General features: G+C 34.6%; 2 protein-coding genes and 1 long non-coding RNA gene across 5 annotated transcripts; 1 reads left to right on the forward strand and 2 right to left on the reverse strand.

The window, feature by feature from the left end:
• Positions 1 to 3,620: 3,620 nt before the first annotated feature.
• On the reverse strand, positions 3,621 to 8,520 carry LOC147495211 (uncharacterized). Its single transcript, XR_015198959.1, has 6 exons — positions 8,123 to 8,520; positions 7,905 to 7,968; positions 5,944 to 6,292; positions 5,707 to 5,784; positions 4,810 to 4,870; positions 3,621 to 4,138 (listed from the first exon to the last, which is right to left on the reverse strand). It is a non-coding gene; the product is annotated as an uncharacterized LOC147495211 (long non-coding RNA).
• A 210-nt stretch (positions 8,521 to 8,730) lies between these two features.
• LOC147495212 (uncharacterized) lies at positions 8,731 to 15,930 on the forward strand. 3 transcript variants are annotated; one of them, XR_015197351.1, is made up of 5 exons: positions 8,731 to 9,011; positions 10,542 to 10,860; positions 11,819 to 11,877; positions 12,044 to 12,159; positions 15,541 to 15,930. XR_015197351.1 is itself a non-coding variant. In XM_086563826.1 (4 exons), the coding sequence occupies exons 1-4, from the start codon at positions 8,786 to 8,788 to the stop codon at positions 12,073 to 12,075; spliced, it is 636 nt and encodes a 211-aa protein (XP_086419952.1). In that variant the 5' UTR covers positions 8,731 to 8,785; the 3' UTR covers positions 12,076 to 12,523. The 3 variants fall into 3 exon arrangements, 1 of the variants encoding a protein (XP_086419952.1); XR_015197352.1 differs by lacking the exon at positions 15,541 to 15,930 and adding an exon at positions 13,337 to 14,815; XM_086563826.1 differs by lacking the exon at positions 15,541 to 15,930 and having other exon boundaries at positions 12,044 to 12,523.
• LOC147495213 (putative inactive receptor kinase At4g23740) lies at positions 14,060 to 18,095 on the reverse strand. Its single transcript, XM_086563825.1, is given in 3 exon segments — positions 14,060 to 14,814; positions 16,368 to 16,718; positions 16,721 to 18,095. Coding segments are annotated over 3 exon segments (1,902 nt in total). The 5' UTR covers positions 17,604 to 18,095; the 3' UTR covers positions 14,060 to 14,146.
• Positions 18,096 to 19,569: the final 1,474 nt, after the last annotated feature.

The following is a 19,569-nucleotide window of genomic DNA, read 5'->3' on the forward strand; positions in this document are numbered from 1 at the left end:
CTCTGTGGATAGTGTGTCACTTGTGTCGTTGTAATTTTGCCAACATAGAAAATGAACATTAGTTTTTATAAGATCACCATGATTCAAATCCTCCATCTTTGCATCCATGTTAAGTGTTGGGATCACGCTCTAATTTATCCTCCTTCAATAATTTACATCCCATCTTATTTTGGTTTGTATCTATTCCGTGTCAAAGAACCATCTTTGCTTTGACGTGTCATTGCTATAGAACGCCTATTTATGTAGGTGGGAGATACTTGAAGGTATTTCACTTCTCATTCGTTAGCCACATATTTGTTGTTTGTGTGCCTTGTCAAGGTATCTAAAGGTTAAGAATGCCTGTTGATCAGGTTGACAAATAATGTGTAGGCTATGGTTTGTAAAACTAGAAACACACACAACTATGAGGATTGTCTTAAAATTAAAAGCAAGAAATCCAAAAGAAATAGAAAAGTGTTAAACTAAAGTTTCCTTGATTTATGTTTTCTTCTCTAAACTTAATGATCCACAGATACCCAATGAAGAGATATGATCATACAGATGAAAATTCACATCATAAAAGGAAAATGCTGAAAGTAATCAGAAGCACGCATTTATATTGCAAAGTCACCTTATCCATTTTGGGTCTTTGTGCTAAAAGTGTTTTAACTAGGATAAGGCTTTAAAAGTGCAGGAGCTGAACCATCAACGACTGAGCGACTTAAATAAGTAGATTAATAAGGAATCTAGATGGTTAATCCATAACCTTGGGTGAAGGAATAAGATGTGTTCACTTGTTTATGTTAACTTCAGAGATGATGATGATGTGTAACTATGATGATGACCATAATAAGTGTTGTGCGAGAATATGTTGGTGCGGTACTTTGGAGTTCGTATTCTAGGGAGGGTAAGATTATCATTAATATATCATATGTTGTTACTTGTCCTGTCTCTTAAAGTATGTGGTTTACTTTTCGCGTGGATCCTAATGTATTTTGGGTGTATTTGTTGAGCTGACTCACTTGTTTGAGCCTATTTTTAAACGAGAACAGTAACTCATTGGTGTGGTGGGGTTCGAACCCTAGACCTCTGGTATCATCACCCAAAAGTTTTACCAACTTTGCTAGTTTGCACTTCCATTAAATTTGTGTTATCTAGTTAGATAACCAATATGTATATTATATTTGTTTAAGTTCAATTTTACATTTGCGGTTAAGCCTACAATTATCTTGTTTTTACTTTTGAAGTAATGTTTGTCATTACCTTGAAGAATGGTTTTTTTTATTACTTTATTAAAGTTGATGTTTTTTGTTTTTTTTTTAAAATCTGTGTAGGGACTCGACAAATACGAACCATGAAGAACATTTTTTGACACTTGCTGCATATGTTTTGGTGCAACTGCAGAGTGAGAGCTCTGTAATGAAACAATTTGTAAAGTTTTACGCGTATTTTGTTGTATGTATTATCTTTTTGAACTTATAAAATGTAAATTGTTATGTACTTTTGTGGAAGGATGGTGTTGTACATCTTAGTTTTTTGTAAAAGTCTGTACATCTTAGTTTTTTGTAAAAGTCAAAAGCAGGTATGACGTGGAGATATGATTTAATGTTGAAATTGCAAAGGAGCTCTGTCAAAATTTTGGATGGTGTTGTACATCTTAGTTTGTTGTATGTATTATGTTTTTGGATGGTGTTTTACAAGTATAACGTGGAGATATGATTTAATGTTGAAATTACAGAGAAGGTTTTGTCAAAATTTTGAATAGTGTTATACATCTTAGTTTGTTGTATATATTATGTTTTTGAATGGTGTTTTACAGGTATAACATGGAGATATGATTTAATATTGAAATTACAGAGGAGACTATAAAAAAAATTAAAAATGGAGAAAAAACAAGGTTGATGTACAGCTAATTTTGATTTTAGTCTTAGTAATGTGTTGTGATATTTGGTTGTTTTAGACTTATTTTGTTTGTTTTAGGCTTTTATTTTGTTAATATGTTCTTTGGAATTCTTAAATTTGTGTTATCGTACGACAATTTAAGTTGTGGGACTTTTAAGTATATTGTTCTAACATAGCTTGAAAATTATGTCAGAAAATATAATATTTTGAAAGGCTACTTGAATCATAGATTATTCATGATATAGTCCAGAAAAAAAAAACAAAAACAAAGGAGTAATGATGTGAAATCCAATTGATTTTTTTCATTTACTTAATATAAAATATTAAATTCACTCTCTCCGAGAACCTTGATGCTACTTGCATGTCATTAGAAAATCGACCTCTGTAGAGAGTTCCATAGTAACCAAAGCATACTTTAAAAGAGAAATTTGACAGACGTTTAAAGATCCCCATGTGAAAATCGCCTCGGTTTATCTCTTGCCATTTCACTTAGTAACATTTCAATGGATTCAGAGTTAGCATTGGCCTCTTCTTTTAAAAAATTCACAGCTTTGAAATTGTCAATCACTTTCCTATTAATAGAAGATAGTATTTCAATATTTTAACTAAACATGGTTACGTGGTTTGCCTAATTTTTTATCTTAACATTTTGAGTTTTTTTCAAAGTCTTTTAATTTTAGTCCAACTGTGGTGATAAAAAAAAATTTCAAAAGAAAATTTATAATTAAATAATAATTAATTTAAATAGTGACATTTTTATAATTAATTAAATTAAAAAATACTAGCAAACTGGCACGTGCGATGCACGTGCTATCCATTTGATTTGATTAAAGTTCTTCTGATGAAAATTGAATTGTCCTATCAATTTCCTAAAATAGCGTACTATTTGTTTTCAAGTTTTTTGTTAGTTGATAACTTTTTAGTTACTTGTTCTAGTTTCAAAAATATTTAAGGTACACAACTTTGCTATATGCTAAATCTGGTACAGGTTTAATCGCATTGATTAACATGGTTTGTAAGAGGAAAAAATAAACAGACATAGGATTCATGGCATGTAAAAGTAATAATATATTAACAACGTAGATATAATGTTGACAATGTGCAACAAATTACATGTAACTAATCTTCAATTTTCATGCCTTATTGTTAGGCGTTTTCTCTATCACGAGTAGATAACTTGATTTTGTAAAACTCCAAAACATAGGCCAAGTCCAAAACTACTCTGCTAGCTAGTTTCATGAGAATGTATGTCCCAGCAAATGGCTAGACTCCTCCAAGAAGCATTTTCCTCAGGAGCTCCAGAGCAATAGTTTTGACCTTGACATGAGCTCTATGAAGGCTACATGATATGACATACCCTCGTTTGCTACAAACTCGAAACATAATTTTTTTCTTCAAATCCTCGCATCACTCTTAGATTGCAAACAATTAAACTACTATGGATATGAGCGAAGACAATTGCTAGTTAGAAATAATGCCTCTTCGATCTAACCATTAATCGATACACGCATCAATAACAACCATGCCGCGACAATGTTCTTCCTAGTTTTATTGTCAATTAACCACCTGAACCCCATGCCGAATCACAGGATCCACAATATTTTTAAAGGTGTTGGAGACTTTTAATGATAATGATAAGAGCATAAATCAAAGCTTTTACTAATTAATAGTTCCTAAATAAATGTAGCATAATTTACAATCATACAAAAAACAAAAAAGAAATAGGAGAAATATGTGTAAATGTGTAATTGTAAACTTGTTCTTTCCTTATTGTAATCATTAAGTCTTGCATATTCACAAAAGGTACTTGTTATCAGAGTTAGTGGATTTCCCTTTTCCCCTGACCAAATGAAACAAAAACAGTCTTAAATGCCAAGTAAATCAATTATACAATTCAATCTAGACATACGCTGAATCAGTTTTCAAACATTTTCCATCTCGGAGATGTTCTGAGAGCCTAAAATCTAGAGGGACTTGTTCTGCACAAAGATTGCAACACCACACTTGCACAATTGAAACCTTCGTAGAGTTCAAATGCAACATTGCCAGTTATAACCTTCTTAGCAAATATCTCCTGAACAATGCAAAGCTTCTTAAGACTTCGTACAACATAGCCGTTGGACATAATACAACATCTGTTCTCACCCTCAGGGCAGTTGGTAACCAATGAGTTCAATCTCATATAGGGCTATCATTACTTTGGCACTATCATTGTCAACAATAAGCCTTAAAGGTCCTGTCAGGGTGTCAGGGTGACCTGTAAAGAGTCTGGTGAAGTTCTTTGAAAGGAAGTCGACATAGATTATTATGATAATACTGTCAACAATAACCATAATACAAATAAGAGTACAAAATCAACATATTACTCTCAAGGATGTACATATATTAAAACGAAAGCAATGGAGAAAAACTAAACTTGCGTATGAGGGTCAAAAAGAGTGGGAAACATCAGTACATTACTTTATTTACTATGGACTGTACTTCTTGTTTAGTTACAATATAGACTTCTTATTAGTCTCTATATACAGGTTCAGTAAGTGACTATGAACCCCCAAAAATACTTTCCCTACGGTCACATCAAATCCAACATCAAAAGGATCACTACTAATTTTTTTTTCTGACGAAAAAGTATTGAAGCCCAGCGACAAACATTAATTTTATATCTGTTCTGTCAATTTATGCTATCCAAGTTTACATTTTGTCCAAGGCTATCCATGGTGATTAGTTTACATCTATAATGATGCATTAAACATAAAATGCATATTAAAAAAAAAAACTAAACTAAACTATAATAATCCTTTAAAAAAGAAGAGCCATATTAGAACTAATTTACGTCCACAAAAATGCTGATTTCAATGGCGATGTACATCGGGGATTAGGAAGCAATGAAACTGTTAAGCAAAAGGGTAGATGGGAAAAGAATGATACCTCTTTACAGGACGGTGTAACGGTAGGATATGATTGATGAGAGAATAGCATACATTTAAAACTGAAATAAGAGAATAACATACATTTAAAACTTGATAAATTATCTTGACATGTATGAATTTTAATGCATTCAGATTTCAGACGGCAACTTATGTTGGGAAAATACCACATACTGAGGAGTAAATAAAACTAAAAATTCTCAATAAACCGATGGGAATTATAACATTAACTCTGATCCTCTTGTCCATTCTACATCATCTTGACACCTAGAGAATCAGTGACTTTAACTAAAAAAATACATTGGATCGATTGTTCTGGGACGAAAAAAAGTCATCCTTAGAATTGCATTATAATGCAAACCGAACCATAACGGACAAAACCAAAAAAAGAATGCACGATCAATACAGAAATGAAAACACTTAACCAAGATCGGTTGATAAATTTTAAGTTTGTTCCTAGTCAAACGGGTCAAACCCACATAAGAATGGTAGGAAAAAGAACTAAAAAGAGGCGAGTGAAAGTGGATTAAACTTTGAAGCTAATTGAAATGAAACAACAATTGGATATCTGAAAATTTGTAAGATTTACATAACACCATTTGTCCATAGGTTAAACTGAAAAAGTAAATTAAACACTAATATTTGATAGTATGAACACTAATCTGACCCCTTCAATGGAATGCATCCATAGTGCAAGAGGATTTTTTTTTTTTTTTGGAGATGGAAAGAGATATCTTATGACAACATGAAACATGTACGCGAAACACAGACCCACAAAAGACTGGTAGATTCCCAGAGACGAAAATATTCATGGAGCTAGCGCAATAAAATCATTCACAACAAAAGGAAGAAACTAAAAATGAAATTAAACATAAATTATGTACTGTGTCATACATACCTTGGTAAATGATCGCTGAACTAAAGAGAACACTATTAGTAATTGATAAGGCGCGCAAATGTACAATGATTGCTATCACTGTAGAAATAAAGAAATTTATAAGTAGAACGATGGAATGCTACCAAACCAATAGAAAGTAAATGTACTGAAAATAAGTCATGTTATCTGTAATCACTTAGATAAAATACTGAAATTAGAAAGAGGACAATTGAAGAAACCTCTTTCTAGTGAACCAACCTTGTGTAGATCTATTAAGATGTTAACAATGGTTGTAATATTCTGATCCATCCCCACCTTCCATGTCATCAAGGTTTCTTCCATTCACCCCGCTTCATGTGAAATGACAATGAGTTATTGCATTCGGTTTGCAGATATTGTAGTCCCCTTCCTTGAATTCCTTGGAGGCTTTATCCATAAGTCCATGCTTGCAAAACACATAAGCAATTGCAATTGAAATGCTCTGCCTAATTTAACTGTTTTGTCGACTTCAATCATTTCCACCAAAGCTCTTCCGCTAGATATAATCCTCCTAGGCACAAAGATCTAGGCACAAAGATCTAGTGCCTGACATGGAGGAGCTTTTATACTATTTTATACTACAATCGGAGTACAACAATAATTTTTTTGTTATTAAAAAGATGCTAATTGATTACCCATAACACCAAAAAACATTCAAAATTCAGCGTACGGTAAGTCCTACAACATGGATGAGTGCTCCATTGATTTATGAATGAGGCATGACCCGCTTAAGAGATCACTGTCTTAGGGAGCTACTAAAATGCTCAACCGAGAGACATGTTACTCGAAGTTCAATGTTAGCACCCTTTTTTTTTTCGCAGCTTGAGGACTTGAACCATATAGGTTTTTCATTGGGAGTCTAGTGCATGAAAACAATGCAGTGGAAAAGACCATGTGAGCTTTTTGGAGATAAAACGAACAAAATACTACATCAAATGACAATTGACAACAAAGGAAAGTGTATCAAGCCTTCATACAGATTGCCCAACTAACACCAGGCTAAAGTAATTTGCAAAACATCTCTAAGTAGTAAATCGTAAGTACGAAATAGGTAGCTCCTCACACTTCACGACTTTTACCCGAAAGCGAGGACACTATCGAGGATTCGGGGAGCTATTGTGCGAATGAGAAAAGGATTAAAGCATGAACGAATCCTAATGGTTGCTTTTAAAGACACCGATTCCGCCATTGATTTTCTTAAAAATCATTAGCCGATTTTCTCTTCAACAAAGTTTTATAAGATTTGTGTTAGGCATTAAAATCCCAATGTAACATGTGTGTCATAAGCAGGTCCCGGACCTTTCAATAAGTTTCTTTGATGGCATAAGATCATAGGGGACTCAAAAAGATGGAGTTTCTATTCTGGAATATATACATGCCCCAAGCGCAGACCATTCACAGCCATAACATTAGTTTGGAGGCATTCAAAGTCAATATGTTAAATGAAGTTAGTCACCTAAACTCTAAACGGAACTTGACTACTACAAACATGTAAACAACTCTTGCAGGAACACATGGATATAAGCATGGTTCTACTCATGAGATCTATTAAAAGCGCTTGTGGGATGAAAAGAACTGGGCATTTTCCAGTGTTAGGATAAACAAATATTAGATTCATTGAATAACTCATTTATACCCTATGTACAATAATATGTACAAATATGATAAATACATTCCCCACAATAACAAATATGATAAATACATTCCCCACAATTACGATGAACACTTGTAAAAAGGCATATTTTCCTAAGTTAGTAGACCTCGTGAAAGCTGCGGTGGAATAGTAATATAATATAGTACGTTATACAACATCAGTATAACTCTTTATTTCCATCCTCCTTTATCTAGGCTTGACCATCAACAACACAAGAATGCATTATTATATAACTTAATAACTTAATTAGTTATTAGTAACCATATGATGAGTCAAGAATGAAAGGAAAAAAACAATAAGCAAAGAAATGTCTAAGTTATAAAATCACCCTATTGCAAGACAACATATAACGAAGTGTAGACTGTAAAAGTAAAAAGCACTTAAATAAGCCTTGGAAAAAGGCGAAATAAATTGTACCAAACCAAAGTTGTAAACTGTGGAAACACAGGAATCTAAAGCATGAGTACTCTCAAACAAAAGTACATAAAGGAACGAAACCTACCAAAGCGAGTTCTTCTAAGCATACTTTAAAGAAGCCCATAATCCCAATTCGATTGACATTGTAATGAAGCATTATTCTTTTTGCCAACCTGTGTTTGACAAAATCATTAGACCCCAAAATACAAAAATAGGAAATCTTATATGTTAAGGCAGTTAAATCTTATCAGGCTTTTCTCAAACAACAAAAAATCATTTAGAAGATGAAGGTGGTGAAGAAGACACAGAGAAACGGGAGGAAAGAACCTCTTCGCGAAAAAGAAATGTTTTTTCTATGATTGCTTGCAAATCAAAATCAGAAAATTTGAATAGAGTATTTGTTTCTTCACCGGTAGTGTTATGGACGAAGAGAGACGAAAAGAAAGTGAATTATCGTTTATTCATGAAAAAATTAGCGAAACGGTGCGTTGGGTTATTGTTTCAGGAACGGAGAAGAAGAACGAACGGTTTACTTTTTTTTTAATTGGGAAAAACGGTGTCTCTATTTCTGCAGACGTTGAGTTTTATACTCCTGGGAATGTTTTACATTACCTATTTACCCTTTCAATGAAGAACAAAAAAAAAGTGACTGTCTAACTTTCCGGTACCCTTTCCATTAAAAACTTTGGTGTAAAACCGGGAATACGGGAACTAATTGGGAAATCTGGTATCCGCTTTATATATAAGATAATTTATAATTTATAATAATTATAATTAACGAAGTGCTATGCTCTGCTCACGCCCCCACTGCAATGCAGGATACTAGTATTCAAATTTTTCTGGACCAAATCCTAATAAACCATCTATTATGAGGACTAAAACCTAAAAAACCCAAAATAAAAGAAATAAACGGAGTGTTATAAATACAGTGAGTCTCGTTTTATGTTTTGAAAATTGAAAACGGTGCCAGAAGAAGAGATTGGTTGGGAAATGTCGATAAGAAGAGTTCAGATTGAAACACCTGGTGATTCAGAAGAAGAAGAATTAAAGAAGAAGAAAGGAGGAGTGTCGTCATTAAATTTAAATTTAAAAGAAGATCAAGAACCATTCATGGGTATGAAAGTCAGAAGAATAGCTTCTCTTCATAGAGATTATAGAGGTGATTATCTCGACATTACTTCCCAATCTTCTCTCATCAAAATCTTGGACAAGCAAGGTAACCCCTCTCTTCCCTCTTTTTTTTTTCCTCGTTCTATGCATTGTATATGTTTTTAAATTGAATTAACTGGACAATAGATTTGGAGATAGTAGCATTAAACCATATTAAAAGGCTTTGATTACATTTTAACCACTCAGTATAAGCTGGGTTGAAATAAGTTGTTGGAAGACCTGATTCATCAAGCAAATATCTCAATGGAGGTGGGTCAGAGCCATCAGTCAAACTAATGAGATTGTAAGTTCTTAGAATAGGTAAGAAAAGGGATTCTCATAGAAGGTAGTTGTCACGAGTGAGCAATGTTTTGAGTGGGGAAAGATGGGTTTTGAAGTGGAACTGGCATTGGTATGAAACTTGGATTGGCAAATGAAACAGGAATTTGTGTTGAAGTTGAGGAAAGTTGTGTATTTCCAGCTGTGTTGGATGAATTTGCAGTGGTTTGAGACATGATAATGGGGTATGAATGGTATGATATAGATTTTAATTGAAGGGAACAAAGAGAAGATAGAGATAAAATGGGTTTTTATGAAGTCATATATCTATTGAAACAATATTTCTACTTGCGTGCAAAAAAATATAACTACTGAAACAGATTTAATTGGTTTGAACCACACAAAAACAGATTAAAGAGATTTTGATTTGAAACTTGGAGAGATAGATACAGTAATAAGAGTATAAAGATAAAGAGCCATGAATATTTGCTGAGATTATATATGAACAGAAAACTTATCTAAATGAAGTATATAACTATATATTAAATAACTTTTAACAAGAATCATAAATCCATCGAAAGATACAAAGAACTTTGAAGAAAGCTTACTCAGCTGATTAGGCAGAAGAGAGATTGGGATCAGGTGCCGTTAGGCGAATAAAGCTCCAATATCATATTAAACTCCTTGAAGATGAACACAAATTCACTAAGAGAAAAGCAGTTCATTCGTTACTTATATTTCAATTTCAGAGAGAATCACTCAGATATAGTGACGAAAGGAAGCATAAGGCGGTTGCCAATCCAGCTGTAGTTTACGGATTTGGTGAAAACCAAATATGGCTGTTAATTGAAAACTGTTATGTAGGTCTAACTTCTGTTACTGTGCTACTGGGGCTGACTTCTCTTAACTGGGCTATTAATAACAAGATCAGAGAAGTGGACGAAGGATAATGAGTGGTAGGTCTAGGAAGGATAAAACTACGAATTAGTGCACAGGAAAAGCGTAGAGAGTCCCAATAGGTTGCAACTATGAGTAAACTGATTGAGATTGTTTGGCCATGTCTACTGTAGACTGATTCTTGCAGTAGTTCGACTGGTCCTAAGAAGATATTCAAGTTAAGTTATAAGGACGAGTTAAGTAGGGGAAACATTTTCACAGATTACTCTTTGTTTGTGACCATTTAAAAGGGCTACTGTACCGTGTTTACCAGTATTGGTGTTATCAGTTTGTGAAACCGTCCTCATGAACTGCAGATCAATACTTTTAAGGTGATTACATCTTGTTTTAACTACTAAATTTCACTTTTTTGTTTCTCCAGGTGACAGGAAAGTTCTTTTTGCAGATAAGGTTTTGAAGTTCACTGGATCAGGAAAGATGAAGAGGCGTGTTTTGTTAATTACTGATTTTGCCATATACATTGTTGACCCAGAAACTGGTGCACTAAAACGACGAATAGCACTTGCTGCTGTCGAAAAGATTTGCTTGAGTGAGCTAAACGATAATTTCTTTGCCATAGTTATCCCAACCGAGTATGATTGTCTCATGGCCAGTACTAGGAAGTCGGAAATTGTTACTGTGTTAGTTGAGGCTACCAAGAATGCAGCTGACGATGAACTTGAGGTGGACTTTTCCAATAGGTAAATGTATAAAGTCGTGTTTTCTCTTGGCATGCTTCTTATCCAGTTATGCTAGTAAACATTCTGCTTTGCTTCAGTCTTGGCTTAAAGATTTGCCAACACCTTACAAAGCCATAAAACTGTACATGGTTGGCCAACTTAGAGATAGGTCCATTTATGTGGTCGGCCACATTTTTAAAAATCCTTGATATGAAACACATATATATTGAAAACTTACAAATATAGGTTTTTCAGGTAAACAGATTGTTCCAGATATGTCAGAGAAATAGTTGTATCTATTGTTGACCTTAAGATGATCTGATCTGGATAAGTATTATCTTAAAGATTTCTCATGTATGTTTCAACGTATGTGCTCCTATGTAAGTTGTGGAAATTACTTGGCATATTGGACACCCTAAAATTGGCATCGTTCTAGACCTGTATAACTTTGCAGTTTTTGCAAGCACGAGATCTGTACTTTATACATAACCGCATAGTTCTAAGATGGTCTGTAGAGGTGTAGATAAGGACTTTCCAATTCATTGTTTGTGCTCTAAAAAAGTAAAGGACAAACTCATTCTATAAGTTGATTGAGAAGAAAAAAATATATTGTCTATGTGAATCACCTTACAGCGGTAAAAAATCTCTGCCTATCTTATATGAGTTAATATGGCACGTATGACATGGCTTGCCTATATGAGTAGTAAAAATAAGGTCAAGTTTCTTTCAAAAATTGATAGAAAGGAAGACTTTTAAATGTTTTTTATTAGACGATATGAAAGGTAAGCATTTAAGGGGTGAGCTGCTCTAAGTATTTAATATTTTGTATTGATGTTGATTGCTTTGCATGTATGATCACAGACAATGAATATAAGTTGTGGCTAAATTATTGAGAATGCTATGCATCAATATATCTGGAAGTGGTTACTTTCGGGTTGATTTGTTTTATATTTATTACAACTTTTACTTAATTGTGCAGGTTTCAGTACCATGCCGCTGCTGAAGTTGTTAAGGAAGTTCAGTTTGAGGAAGTTGAAGGTTTGTGATTCATTATCCTTCGAAAGTTGTAGTTTGGAATTTGTCAGCACTCCACCCTAAAAAAAAATTAACACCTGTCTGATTAATAAATTGACATGAGTTGACTAGACCACGTCACTATGTCACTATATTCTGAAATGGAAGCTTCTTTATCTGTGGATTGTAGGAGGCGTCAGAACAAGGATAGCAAAGAAGTGAAACGCCAGACTTCCTTCTTATTGAAGCAGTGGATTGTGAGTTTGTATTTTGTATTCTAGGCTGTTCAGATCATGAAAGCATCTGGTAAATCCTAAACCTCCTCCTTGTCTTTATCCCATGATCAATCTTCTGACATCAGGACTATCAAAAGTCTTGTTGACGAGGAAGCTCAGTAACAATATCTTTTTTTCCCCACATAGCATTTTAACATTCTTGTTGTAAAGTTTGTTGATTTATTTTGTGGAAAAATTGTGTTTAGCTTCTGGAGCCATTCTCCAGGTTTGCAAATGTGTAATTTGTATGCAACTTTGAATCGTCTCTGCATATGTGAGTGAATTGGTGACTTTCCAGTAAAAGATAAATTAATGAATTTTTTCCAAGATAATATGGAAGAATTATATAGTGGAGATAATAAACAAAATGATAGTCGTGTTTCATCTGAAAAATCTTTAAATTTCTTGCTCATGGATCATGATGATCATATAGGATCCAAACGTACTATAGGATGCGAGGTGCCTCTTTAATCCTTTCATCTTAAACATTAAGATGAAAGGTTTCACAAATCACAACCTCTTGCCAATAAAAGGCAGTGTTGAATCTTTTTTCTAATCAACAGATACTACATGTCTCATTTCAACTATATGGGATAGGTATGGGTCAGTCACATGACTTGGTGAAGGAAGTTTTCAGCAAGTGTTCGGAAACAGGATTACAATACTTAACCGTTAGGAGAAGCTTAGAAAGTCCTGAATCAGTGAATTCATTCGAGGGTAGTCTTCCATCTTTCGTCATGATATATTGATATCGGTGACAATATCTTATGTTCTGGTGTTTTTTGCTCAATGTGTTAAACCAGGCTTCCTTTGACATATTCGCTGTGGACCATGACTAATCTTGAAAGTTTTCTGCATGAAACCCTAGTGAGACGCTGAGATGTATCTACACGGAACTGCGTGTCAAATATTTTTACCTCTTCATTTGCACTTTTCTGTAGTTGCACTTTTCTGTAGTAAGTTCTCATCAATCAAGTTATACTAAAAGTCTAAAACCAAGCACTCATTCATTAAAATTTTCATATAAAAAGATACTTAGATACCCCGCCCTATGGCGAGCTATCATTACCTCAGGTTTTTGTACGATCAACTTGAGTGTTTTATGGTTACCAAAACAAAAAACTTGAGTGTTTCAACCACAATATCTTTTATCTTTATAATTTGTTTTTGAGTGGATTGACAGTTCATGTTTCATCATTACTTAGCAGGGACCACTTCTGAAACACAGGAAATTTCAGAAGTATTTCTGTGGTTTCTGGTCAGGTTTTTCACCATACACACTCCCAAATTATTATACAATAAAAAGGTCGGGAAAGGAGGCTCACCAACGTTAACATCAACAACTACGTTGTCAATGTTAGCTAAACGCTTCAACCTCACACCGTTGACCTTTTAAGAGGTTTTGTGTATAATTATCATTATGTGCCAACCTTTCCGACTTTTAAGTTTGATTAGTATAATCATGATTGGAATAGGAACTTCCATGCTTCCAGATTTGACAATATCATTTTCTATGACATTATTGTATTATTGTGACATAATTGTTGTTATTCATAATAGTGTTATCATCACTATTCGCCTATGCTATTATCTCGTATGAGCGAGCGACTGAGCGATGTGGCTTACAAATGTCCAATCACCCAATAGTTTTCAACAAATCTGCTCGGGTAAAAAAGGAAACGATGTGATGTGAGGTGCTATAGATAAGGTTTCCCCTAATGTCTGGTGAACGGTGATCTCAATTTCTAAAGGATACTATCATACTAGTGACAAAATGTATTTGACCGAACAGAGAATAGAGACGTCTAAAATGAATAGAGTGAAAACGTTTGGTCATTTGCGGGTCATAATCAAAGTACTCACAGACAACCAGACATGAGTAGTGTTATCACATTTTGAACACTGACAATCTAACTGATTAAAGATCTGTCTGGCTACGAAAAAAACCTTTCAAAGAGAATTGAAAATACACATTACAAAACTACAAACAGATTTAAATTGAATACAGTTAAATTGGCTCAATTTTGGATAGATGTGGATTCTGTTTCTACCACTGGAGGTGGTGGTGGCGTTGAGCTTTCTGATCTGGCTTCCGAAGACATTCTGGTTGCAGTATCCATCCGCCGAATATCCTCCACCATTTTCATTACATCTGGCATCTTAGGCCTCTGGTCTGGCATTCTCACCACACATGCCATTGCCACTTGTAGCATTTCCACCATTTCCTCCTCAATGTTTGGATATCTCATTAGCTCCACATCAAATACTTCCGCTGTCCATTCCTCCCGGACTACGGACTGCACCCATCTGACCAGGTGGACAACCTCATTCGCACCAACCGTTTGAACAGGGCACTTCCCAGTTAAGAGTTCAAGCAACAACACTCCAAAGCTGTAGACATCTGATGGTTGACTTGCTTTCCGTGTGTCAACCACTTCTGGGGCTCGGTACCCAGCAGCACGGGAGAGAGATGGTGCAATTGGGCTCATCAGAGTACTTAACCCGAGATCTGATACACAACCATAGTTTTGGGAGTTAAGGAAGATGTTGGAGGATTTTATATTCCCATGTACAATCTTCCCAGAATTCTCTGTATGAATATGAACAATGCCTCTTGCAGCACCAACAGCAATTCTTAGTCGAGTATCCCAGTCCAGAGGAATCCTACCATTCTCATTTCTTTTCCCTGCAGTCGTTACCAAAATCGTAAGATGGGGAAACAAGGCATGAAAAAGTTCTTAGACAACTTACCATTACAAATACAACAGTTTTCAGTGTTCTGCTGAACAATGTTACGTTGTACTATAATTAGCCACTGTTGGGGTACACCAATGGTCCAACACAAACATTTTACCAATCACCAGTTAACCGGTTAATCAAATTTCCGTTCAACTAAGACCAGTCATACAAGCCATATCCCAGATTATTACAGGTATCGTCACAAATACTTTCAAGTATAAATTCGTACAAAGTTGCACTTTTAATGCTGACAAGCATCTTGACAATGGGGCAGCCACCATGAAAGGAAAGATAAGTATGGAGTGAATGCTAGCCTTGCTATATCTATTATTTCGAGTTATCACAAGTTTTTTAAGAGCTTTGAGGCTCATTCTTGTGATCGCCCATTCGCCCCTTAAATTTGGTTAAAGTAGGTGCTATATATTTAATTGCTATGCCGCAAGACTGCATAATACAGATACTGTTGCTAATAAGTCAAACAATATATGCATGTAATGGAAATCAGATTCAATGTGCCCAGAAGAGTCAAACTTGGTAGTTTAATAACTAGAATCTGTATTACAATAACATGGATTCTTGTGGGGTTATTACTTATAGGGCTGCAATTATTATAGAATATATCATGTTCAGGCCAGACGATTCCTTCTTAACTGAAGCTGCTTTGCACCAACAGGTACCTAATAGCCAGCTTTGACTTCAAAGCTTTCTAACAAAGTTTTTGCAAATTGGCAACTGGAAGATGGCTTAAAAAGGAGAAAAAGAAAGAAAGTTGGCAGATCTTTTGGTTGAATCTTCAGATTTGTATATTCAAAATTGGCATGTCGTTCTAATCCTTGTTAAGCCAAACGTGACATAAAAAGGATTGGATACCTCCCCCCCCCAAATCGCCCTTATTTCCCCTCAGACAAAATACTTTATTGTGATATTGGTTGATATCATACGTTTGTATTGGATTATCCAACTACTCCTACCAAAAAGTTGACTTTATATGCAGCATGAATAAGAATTCAATCAGTGTACGTTGTACAATATCCAAATCTTCAAAAGAGAACTAATTTAATCAGTGGTATCATAAGAATATTTTCCAGCGTACTTGTTGATTTGACTTCAAAACAAAACAAGAACATGTCATTATCCCTGAGTACTCTTCCGTTTGTATTGATTATCCAACTGCTCATACCATAACCTATGATCTTATAAATTGCACGAAAAAGAGTTCAATCACTTTACATGCATTAAAAAACTAGTCTAAACATCAACATTTGACACAAAACTAAAGGAACTTCATAGGATTGGCAGAGACTGCATATTTCATAATCAAGCTTCTCAAATAGTCGTTTTCCCCCATACTCAAGCATACATGATTATCTCAGAATTTGGAGACAGTTAAAAGGAAATCAGACCAACTTATCGGGAATATGAAAATAAAAAATAAAATAAAATATATGCAGTTCGGCAAACACTGAAATAACAAACCAATGAATGGACTGAGTAACGTACCATGTAGTAGTGCAGAGACACTTCCTCGGCTGAAATAATCATACACCATAAGCTTTTCATCTTTCGAGTAATAATATGCCTTCAACTCGACCAGGTTCTCATGACGAATATTCCCAACTAAATCCATCTGCTGTTCAAATTCCCGCTTCCCTACACCCACTTCCTTCAACCTCTTCACCACTACAGTAGTTGCATCCTCAAGAACTGCTTTATATGCCACTCGGAACGTCCCTTTCCCCAATACTTCAGCAGAAGCCCTCAACAAATCCTCTAAGTCAAATGAATAATTGCAACAATCAAAGAAAACAAGCCTATTATTCCCATCTTGGCTTCCTATCACCCCTTTTTTTCCGCGACCTTTAAGCCTTTTTGTGCCTTCCCAGACAACCTAATTTCTCTTTTCCTTTTCGAGCAGCAAACAATCAAAAGGAACGCAAATGCCACAACCCCAAGAACACAAGCACCAACTATAATCCCCAACAATGCAGATTGACCAAGCTTTCCGGAACGCCTCATTTTGGGTATCGGCTCCAATGTAGGTGGGCTAACAGGAGGAGGAAGACGAGGCATTGGAGGAATCAAAGAAATATTATTTCCCTCAAAAGACGAATTTGGAAACCTTTGTAAAGAACTGGGAACACTCCCAGTCAAACTATTATTAGCCAAATTCAATTGTTGCAAATTGGGTAACTTCAAATCAGGAATCTCACCAGAAAATGAGTTGTTTGCGAGATTTAAAGCAGTCAAATCAGTCAAATTTGACAGCGAAGAAGGTATACTTCCATTAAACTCATTATAAGACAAATTAACAATAGTAAGATTCTTCCACACAGAAAAGTTTACAGGCAACAGACCCGAAAACTTATTAAACTGAAGATAAAGAAACGACAAGTTTCTAAGATTGATAAAATCAAAAGGAAATGGACCAGTAATACCATTAGATCTAAGACTCAAGATCTGCAGTTCCGAAAGACGACTAATCGTATTCGGCGGAATTCGACCATTTAACCCCACACCAGGTAAATGTAATGCAATGATTCTAGTCTTATCCTCATTACATATCACTCCTGTCCATGTATTACAAACCTTAGTACTCTCATTCCAATTCAAAGCTCTTGAATGTGGAATGTCTCTCACAAATTCAAGTAATGCTTGTTTATCTTCAACTGGGTCACTGTAAACTGACCCAATAATAATAAGTAACCAAATGAACAAGAAGAAGGAAACTTTGTCCATTCTCTCTCCAAATTTGAACAAGCCTTCCAAGTAAAATATGCAAATCTCGAGATCTATAAAACTTTTTCAAGAACAAGAAACACAAATATCGAGACACTTGTCGGCTGTGTTTTGGTCAAAAGGTCTAAAAATTCGAGCTTTAAGCTTCTCTTTTTTTTTTGCTTTTTGTTTTTGTTTTGTAACTAAAAAGTAAGTAAGTAAAGTGAAGTTAAAAATAAGTTAATAAGTTGTTACCTTAAAACAGCATGTGCAGATGGAAGAAGAAGAAGGAGAAGTAGTTGGAGTGGGGAAATGAAGAAGGGGTGTTATGTTTTTAAGGTTATGAGAAGGAGAGAGAGAGAAGGAGTGGAATGAAAGAGAGTTGAAACGTAACGGAAACTTAATAATTAGACAACCGCTGAAGTGAGTGAGTGAGGTGAGTGTTAGAGAGAACATGGTCCCCGCATTTCCGCCATTAATGAAAGAGCTTATTTTTAGTATAAAAAAAAGTAGACGTTGGAGTAAAATTATTGAGTTATTTCATGATAACGCCTTTTGAAATTAGTCTAATTAGTCAAAGCTCCACTGTTCTCTTTGGGCTTTAGCTTAGAGCAAGTCAAGAAGCTTAAGCCGAATAGTGTATGGTCAAATATTCGAATCGTTTTACTGAGTGTCTTTTACTTTTTCCTCTGGGTTAGAGTAATAAGTCCAATGGGATATACTCATAGTTCGGAATTTTGAAATTCTGACAAATCCAAAATCTGAAATTTATTAAATTTCTATTTCTATCACATTTAGAATTTCAGATAATTTCAAATATTTCGACTCTATATTTGGAATTCCGTTTTTTTGAAAAACTAAAATTCTAATCGGAATTCCGAAGTTTCGTTCAGAATCACAAACTATGGATATGCTACAAAGGGCATACTAAAAAGGGTGCCACACCATAAATTTGGGCACTTTTAGCTTGGCTTTCAAACCGTTTCAATAGATTTGCATCTTTAGCATTGGTGGACGACGACATAAATTGAAATTGTTCTGTCTATGTGCTAAGTTGTAATAGACTATAGAAATTGTGATTTTGGATTGAATTGGATCGGAAATAGGTGACTCGAAAAATTTCCAAATTTTTTCGGAATGGATTATAGTATTATACCTTCCAATTCCGTTCCAAATTTTTTTGGAACTCTAAATATTTTTCTGAATTTGGAAAATTCAGAAATTCAAAAAAAAAATCAAAACATTCAGAATTGGGTCTTTTCAGAGAAAGTTTGGAAAAACTATAACAAATTAAATTTTTTTGTTAGATTTTAAAAGATTAATAACTTGGAAACTTAAACAAATAGTTTTTGAGTGTGTAGTTTGTGTGTATTTATATAAAAACTATACAATAAAATACTTTCCAAAGGAAATTGTTGAAGGAAATTGTTGTGAAGATTGTAAGTAATTTGTGAAAAACACCAATTGTTGTGAAAATTTGGATTGGAAAAATCGGAAAATTCGGATCTAATTTATTTTCAGAAAAATCAAAAATTGGAACTTGATAATTGCTTCCAAATCTGGAGATTGGATTTTGGGAAAATCAAGTGGCTCCCCTATCTGTTTGATGAGGGGATTTATTTATTAGCTCAATAAATTACAACCCCTCCCCCCGCTTCATTTTATTTTTTCTCCCCAAACACTTTAATCTTTCCACACTCCAACTCACACCGCACTACATTAGAAACCGCAATTTCCATGTTAGCTTGGTCTTTAACCTCTTTTATTAAGGCACTATTTATTTTTATTTTTTTTGGCTCAAAACAATGTCATTTTCCAACATTCAACAATGGTGATGGACGAGGCAGTTGTGGGTTTGGTCACTTCACACACGATACAACCCCTTATTTGATCCAATAACACAAACTAAGGTTCATATATTACATTTAGGAGCCGTTTGTTTTTTTAGCCTCTATGTTGATTGCTAAATGACTCATCTTTTGAATGT

This window comes from Coptis chinensis, chromosome 6 (assembly GCF_015680905.1).
Source record: "Coptis chinensis isolate HL-2020 chromosome 6, ASM1568090v1, whole genome shotgun sequence".
Taxonomy (NCBI): domain Eukaryota; kingdom Viridiplantae; phylum Streptophyta; class Magnoliopsida; order Ranunculales; family Ranunculaceae; genus Coptis; species Coptis chinensis.

Bases quoted from the DNA above. Each gene is read 5' to 3' on its own strand.
- LOC147495212 (XM_086563826.1), top strand. From the start codon at position 8,786: ATGTCGATAAGAAGAGTTCAGATTGAAACACCTGGTGATTCAGAAGAA. The intron at 9,012-10,541 runs GTAACCCCTCTC...TTGTTTCTCCAG, and splicing joins CAAAATCTTGGACAAGCAAG to GTGACAGGAAAGTTCTTTTT. The intron at 10,861-11,818 runs GTAAATGTATAA...TTAATTGTGCAG, and splicing joins GAGGTGGACTTTTCCAATAG to GTTTCAGTACCATGCCGCTG.